Source organism: Galeopterus variegatus, unplaced genomic scaffold, assembly GCF_000696425.1.
Source record: "Galeopterus variegatus unplaced genomic scaffold, G_variegatus-3.0.2 Scaffold2368, whole genome shotgun sequence".
Taxonomy (NCBI): domain Eukaryota; kingdom Metazoa; phylum Chordata; class Mammalia; order Dermoptera; family Cynocephalidae; genus Galeopterus; species Galeopterus variegatus.
This window is the reverse complement of record NW_007728479.1, coordinates 130,808-138,269: the sequence shown is the minus strand read 5'-3', so window position 1 is coordinate 138,269 and position 7,462 is coordinate 130,808. Positions and strand designations below refer to the sequence as shown.

At 32.8% G+C, this 7,462-nt stretch overlaps 1 protein-coding gene across 4 annotated transcripts in view; it reads right to left on the bottom strand.

The window, feature by feature from the left end:
• Positions 1-756: 756 nt before the first annotated feature.
• HELLS (helicase, lymphoid-specific) overlaps positions 757-7,462 on the bottom strand; it is a 41,366-nt gene continuing 34,660 nt past the window's right edge. For all 4 annotated transcript variants that reach the window (XM_008581488.1, XM_008581490.1, XM_008581489.1 and 1 more), the window contains 4 exons: positions 6,740-6,899; positions 4,667-4,763; positions 4,489-4,565; positions 757-1,414 (listed from right to left, as the gene is read on the bottom strand). In XM_008581488.1, coding sequence (XP_008579710.1) covers positions 1,323-1,414; positions 4,489-4,565; positions 4,667-4,763; positions 6,740-6,899 — 426 coding nt within the window. In that variant the 3' untranslated portion in view covers positions 757-1,322. The remainder of the gene's footprint in view (positions 1,415-4,488; positions 4,566-4,666; positions 4,764-6,739; positions 6,900-7,462) is intronic.

The following is a 7,462-nucleotide window of genomic DNA, read 5'->3' as shown; positions in this document are numbered from 1 at the left end:
AGCCATTTAAAACATAAGAGAACAGACTAAGAAAATTTAGAACTATTTAGCAACTTACTAAGGTTATAATCATGAATTTTAAGCAAGACTAGTCAGCATGCTTGTGACTGGTAAATTTTCACTTAAAAACCTGCTTTGTAGTCTGTTCTCCTTGACCAAAATGTTCTCTCAGACTAACTTTTCTTCTGAGTCCAGTTCCATTATCCTAAGGCACAGATAATCTGATCTGTATTTGAATATACATGGTAACAACAATAACATTTCTCCATGAGATAAACAACCACACAGAAATGTATGGTTTAGGGAGCACTTCCCCTCTCCCAAGGTAATATTCTGGATTTCTCTTCCTTGTTGTCTGATATCCTTTCATAGTGCTTAATTGTTCCTTTTTAGCCTTTCTGCTCCATTATGGATTTTGCCTTACTTATACTCCTATGTCCTATTTTCTTCTCTCTCATCCTATTTACCCTCCAACTGTAAATTTTCAGGGTCTCTCCTCTCTTGTTCTATTTTTATTCTGCATGACATACTACCACTTCCAAATTCTGGTCTTTTCTCAAGACTCTACAGTTTCTTCTAGAGCCTTCTCTGTTTTACTCCAATATCCAATTGAAATCTTCATATGACATATGCTTATAGTACTAATGAATGAAACTGAGTCAGCACAACATTGTTGAATACCAATGCCACTCAAGTCTTCGGCTGTCATTTCACCTGAGCTATTACTTTCCTGAAAAAAATAATTTGATGAGATCATCTTGTAATGAACCATTTATTTGGCAAACTATCTTATAGAAATAGACTCCAAAAATCAAACAATTTCTTATTTAAACAACAGAAAGCATAATTTCTATTTCCCCCCATCAAAAGCCTACTCCAGAACTGAAGTACCAAAAACCCACGAACTGTATTGCTAAAAGAAAGAGGGGGAAAAAGACATTTACTAAACTTCCACAGGAAGACTGTATAAATCAGTCTGCACCCAAGAGTACTACCTGGTCTCAAAAATTAACTGAAAGGGGCTGGCCGGCTAGCTCAGTTGGTAGAGTGTGGTGCCGATAACACCAAGTCCAGGATTTGATCCCTGTACCAGCCAGCTGCCCCCCACCCCCCAAAAAGCCTGAAAATCCAAACGTAATATGAATGCTTAGTTCTTAATAAGACTCAGAAAATTACCATCTATTAAGTATGTGATAGTACTAGTTACATTATGTAAACTGATATAATCAAGAAAGTAATGTGGACAATCTGGAGTTCCAAACCAATATAGATAATCACTAGATGTAAACAAGAACTTTTTAGCGCCATTCTTTAGCTCCAATTTAAAACAAACATTCAGGACTGGAATCTTCAGAATTTTCAAGTATCTTGAATATCCCCATCTTTTCTTTTGGTCCCGAAGCATTCATTTGATCTAAGAGAAAAATATTAAAACAGGTACATTTTTAAAAAGTATAAAAATCTGGAAAGGAATCATAAAAGAAATTTCTAATATGATGTTATGAGAAATGAGTCACCTGTCCAAAATTTAAAACCCTCAGAAATGTGGGACACTCTCTTCCTTAATCAATAAGAGTTAATAGTAGCAAAAGAAATACGGTACACTCCTCTTATTACAACTAGAATCAGTCTCTAGAGAAAACACAATCTAAAGCATCAGTTTCTTACTCAAAAGTTACAGAGAAATAAACAGAACATCAATTTGAATTATGTTCTCAGAGATACTTAGAAAGGAATTTAATCATGGTTAGCTTAAAAGGTGGGAAGCAAGACATCATGAGAAATTTACCTTTATAAACATTCCAAACCATTGCAAATATGTAGTCTCCTGAATTTTTATCAATATAACAGCTATGGAATAAAATCTCTACTGATTTTTATTTGCATTACTCTGATTTCTAAGGAACCTCAAGCATCTCGATATGTTCATTGGACCTTTCCTTCTCTCCAGGTAAAAGCATAATCTTATGTTGTCCATGTTTTTTTTTCTTTTTTAATGAAACACTTCATGAATTTACACATCATCCTTGTGTAGGGGTGGGTTATTTACATATTCTAAACACTTTCTGTTATGTGTTGCAAATGTTGTTTGTGGTTTGTCTCTTTTCTGTTCATGGCGTGGTGTTTTACAGAAGTCTTTAATATATTTTTTGAGCCTAAAAGTATTTAATTTTTTTTTCATTGTACATGTTTATGGGCTATAGTTTGTTGTTTCAATACAGAAGTCTTTAATATTAGTGTATTAAAAATCTATCAGGGCCGGCCCGGTGGCGCACTGGATAGTGCGCCGCTTGAGAAGCGCGGCGGCGCTCCCGTTAATATATTTTTTGAGCCTAAAAGTATTTAATTTTTTTTTCATGGTACATGTTTATGGGCTACAGTTTGTTGTTTCAATACAGAAGTCTTTAATATTAGTGTATTAAAAATCTATCAATCTTTTCATACAATGTGAGTTTTGTATCTTGTTTAACAATTACTTCCCAATCCTAAAGTCATAAATGTATTTCCTATTTTTAAGTTAAAATTTTGTTATTTATTTATGTTTTAAATACATACTTAAATTACCTAAAACTTGTTTTAATACAGTGTGAGGTGAGGAGAATCTAAGTTTGTTTTTCCCTTGTTGATTACTAATTGCCCTAGCATCATGTATTGATTAGTAGGAATTTCCCCTCTCTGGTCTGAAATGCCATTTCAGCCATTTATCAACCTTTCAGGAAAGTCTGGTTGTCTTTCAAGGTTCACCATATTGTACCACTAGACAATTTATCTTATCATGTGCTAATTCAACAGTCCTGATTGTTATGACTTTTTAATAAGACTTAATAGCTGATACAGTGTAGCTTTCTGTTTTTCAAAATTGTCTTAGTTCTTGGCCATTTATTCTCCTATATGGTATCTAACAAGGTGATCATCTAGTTTTCCTTTACTCAATTAATGTGGGTTACATTAATATTTTCATATGTTAAACTATCCTTGTATACCCTACATACTGTTTTTTTGTTTTGGTTTTGGCTTTTTTTTTTTGTTAGTGGCTGGCCAGTAAGGGGATCCAAACCCCTGACCTTGGTGTTACCAGCAACATGTTCTAACCAAGTGAGCTAAACAACCAGTCCCCTATATACTATTAACTTTTATTTGATAATATATTTAGGATATGGCCATAATTCTTTCTTTCTCTCATTTTTTTCCTAAACTATTTGAAAGTTAAAGATCAAACAAACATGCAAATAATACAGAATATCTAAAACAATCTTGAAAAAGAACAAAACATCCCAAAAGCTATCTATGGTCATCAAGTCAGTGTAATGGTGGCACAGGATTAACATATAGATCAACAGGACAGAATAAGATTACCAAAATAAACCATTACATTTATGATCAATTGATTTTCAACAAAAATGACAAGGCAATCCAATAGGGAAAGTATAATCTTTTTATTAAATGGTACTAGAACAAATGGATATTGACATGCAAAAAAATAAAGAATTTAGACTCCACACAAAAATTAACTCAAAGTAGATAATAGAAATGATAGGGGAAAAAATGATAAAACTGGACTTCACCAAAATTTAAGACTTTTGTTCTTCAAAAGACACTAATTAAGAAAGTGAAAGGACTGGGAAAAAAATATTCGCAAAACATATCTGATAAAGAATTTGTATCCATAATTCATAATTCACTCGATTCAATAAGACAGAGAACCCAATTTAAAATAAACTATTTGAAAATAAGTTGAAGCTATCAAGGCACGCAGTAAAGTGGTTTATTAATAAGCAGCTCTCCCCCCAAAAAAAAAAAAAATCTGCCTGAATCTGCTGATCAATCTTAGTTCACTAAAAAATAAGAAACCCAACATGATGTGCCTCCTGGTATGATGTAAAATCTGAGAACAAAGCACTAATATTCTTGACTAAGATGAAATTTCAATCTAATTAAGCCTGAAGAGCTATGCTATAGAGCTATTTCCTAGTTTATAGAAAATACATAGATGGAGGAAGAAGTTAAAGGATAATAAAAGAAAAAAAAAAATCAGCCAATTCCAGAATGTAGGGCATTTACTAGGGTAAATAACCCAGTTTCTTCAAGAAACCAATGGCATGGAAAATCAAAAGGGAGAAGAAGGCTGCTATAGAAGAAGAGAAACACAATAAATGTAATTAATAAACAAACAATAAATATAATTTGAATCCTAATTCTAACTGTAAAAAGATTTGAGACAACTGGGGAAATCTGAATATAGATTGGATATTAAATGAAGTTATCAGTGACATTAAATGAAGGTATTAGTGCCAATTCTCTTAAATGTAATAACATAGCAGCTATGGGCAAAATGTCATGATGTTTGAGATTTGATTTTAAGACTAAAACAATAAAACAAGACTGGTAAAACGTTGCAAACTACCGTCACTGACTGAATAGCATTATACTATTCTAGTTATATGTATGTTTCAAAGTTTCCATGAAAAAAAAGCATAAGATACTTACCAATGAGATCACTTCGATCTAACAACAATTCTAGATCTTTATCGCTAATGACCTTCTCTCTTGATCCTTTTACTTCCCTATAGATAACAATTCAAAATATTGAATACTTAAAATATTCAAGTCTTTAAGAATAAATAAAAACTATAAATTATATTTTCAAATATCAAAAATATCTTACCTTTCATAATCTCTAGATTTTAATAATTCCATTAATTCCTTAGGATCTAAGAAATTCTTAGATTGATTTAATCCAGACTGACCACCTTTGAAATGACCTAGAAAAAAATTTCAAGAAATTCAAAACATTAAAATTCTTTTAAAAACTAAAATACCCCATACCAGCCAGCCACCAAAGTAAAAAAATACAAAATATGATATGTTACAAATGAATCAGAGCAGCTTACATTAAAAAGCACAGAAAAAAACAAATGTCGGTAAGAAAGAAACTCAGACTTTGCTGGTGGTAGTGTTAATCATATGTCTACTTGGGAAAAGGTTTGGTAGTCTCCAATAAGTAAACATAGACCCTTCCCAAGACCAAGGACAAATAAATGCATTTCTCCACAAAGACTTGTACAACAGCAGCTTATTCATAATAACCAAAATCAGGAAACAAATCAAATTTCCATCAATAGGAGAATGGATAAAAAAAACTACTCAGCAATTAAAAAAACAAAAAAACCCAAAAAATCTTTGCTAGAGCATGGTGCTGATAACACCAAAGTCCAGGGTTCAATCCTTGTACTGGCCAGCCACCAAATAAACAAAACAAAAAACCTAATACAAATAACACAGATGAATCTCAAAATATTATGTTGAACAAAAGTAGCTAGACAAAAAGGCATACATATGAAAAACTAACCTATCTGACAGAAATCAGAATAGTGGTTGCCTTCTAGTGAGGGTCAAGGGAACATGGGAAATGACTGAAAAGGGTGCATGAAGATAATTTCTTGGGTGATGGAATGTTCATTATCTTGATCTGGATGATAGTTAAATAAATGTACACAATTTGTCAAAATTAATCAAGCTGTATACTTAAGATCTGTGCATTTTTGCTATATGTATATTATATCTGAATAAAAAACTGTCTGCATTTTAAAAAATCCTTTAAAGTTTTCTTCTTGTGAAATTAATCTCTTAAAATACTGAAAATAGAATTTAGAAAAACTATAAATATAGAAAAAACTGTCTGCATTTTAAAAAATCCTTTAAAGTTTTCTTCTGTGTGAAATTAATCTCTTAAAATACTGAAAATAGAATTTAGAAAAACTATAAATATAGAAAAACTAAATTTAAACTACATTTAATATTTAAAGAAAAATATAATTTATTTCATCATTTAAATTCCTAAAGCAGCACAGGTGAAAAATTTTTAATTTACACCAAGCTCTTTTTTTCCCCAATACAATTCCCAGCTACAATCTGAATGTCCCATCAAGTCAAATTAATTTTGTTTAAAACCTAATCCACTCTTCTCTCAAGATCTGACACCCTGAAGTATCTATAAGCAGAAAAGTAGCATAAAATTAATTGTTAATGACTTTCAACATTATTATGATGCTCCCATTTCTATAGGCTTGCCAACTTATTACACAGATGATGATTTTCAACTTTTCTCCAGGTAGCCATCAAGCCATTTACCCAAACAGAACTTCATGCTGAATGAATAAAAGTAGAACTTCTCCAAGGAATCTCAGGGAATAGAACACCCACTTCAAATCCCCTTGTCCTCAGAATCTTCTCCACATTAAGAAATACTGTATTTTTAAAACACTGAGTCCCAAACTTTGAAAAGGGCATTCTGAAGTCAAGTACTTTGTGAAATGATGGATTCAACAAAGTAAATAGATTTTTTTATAGCACTACTTCAAAATATTGTTAATATTATAATATTTAATATATCAAACTTGCAAAAAGAGGTTTAGAAGTTTTATTAAAACTTTTGGCAGGCAATTCTCTTATTAGGAATACCAAATTCACTATGACAGAGTGAAGGATACTATGCCTTAAAATTATCCATAACCCATTTCTCTTCTCCTCTGCTCCTCATCCAGATACTAACATTCTTTCTTTCATGTCTATGGTCACCAACTTAGTTTAGGCTTTTCACAGCTCCAAATTACCCACTGCTTATTTAACTCATCATAATAAGCTGCACCAATTTCTTTTATAAAGAAAATAACACTAACAAAAATTCACAACACACAACAGACAAAGCAAAAACGTGCTACAATAAAATGCAATTTACTTTTGTGGATGATCAACTTTTCCAGTTTTCTTTTAGCAGCTGCTCTTTCCACAATTTTCTGATCAATGGTATTTGCTGTAACAAGACGATATACAACAACTGGCTTTGTCTGACCAATTCTATGACATCTATCCTGGGCCTGAAGATCAGACTGGGGATTCTTAAAAGTTAAAAAGGAAAAGAACATTTAACAGTACTAGGTTAAAATTAACTTTATAAACTCATAATATGTGGTTATAGTGAACAAGCACAATATCCAACCATCAACCCTTTATTGGTTTCTTAACCCTATTTAGACTTCTAGAGTGGCTTCACAGATAAAATTATCATTCCATACACCCTCAGCAATCATAAAAAAAATTTAAATTCCCCCAAGAGGGCCGGCCCATGGCTCACTTGGGAGAGTGTGGTGCTGTTAACACCAAGGCCATGGGTTCGGATCCCTATATAGGGATGGCCAGTTGGCTCACTAGGTGAGCGTGGTGCTGACAACACCAAGTCAAGGGTTAAGATCCCCTTACCGGTCATCCTTAAAAAATAAATAAATAAATAAATAAATAAATTCCCCCAAGAAAACTATTTCATCTTTACATTCAGAAAACTTGATGAATTGGGCCGGCCCGGTGGCGCACTGCTGTGGTGCGCCGCTTTGGAAGTGCGGCGGCGCTCCCGCCGAGGGTTCGGATCCCACATACAGACCGGCTCCCGCTCACTGGCTGAGCG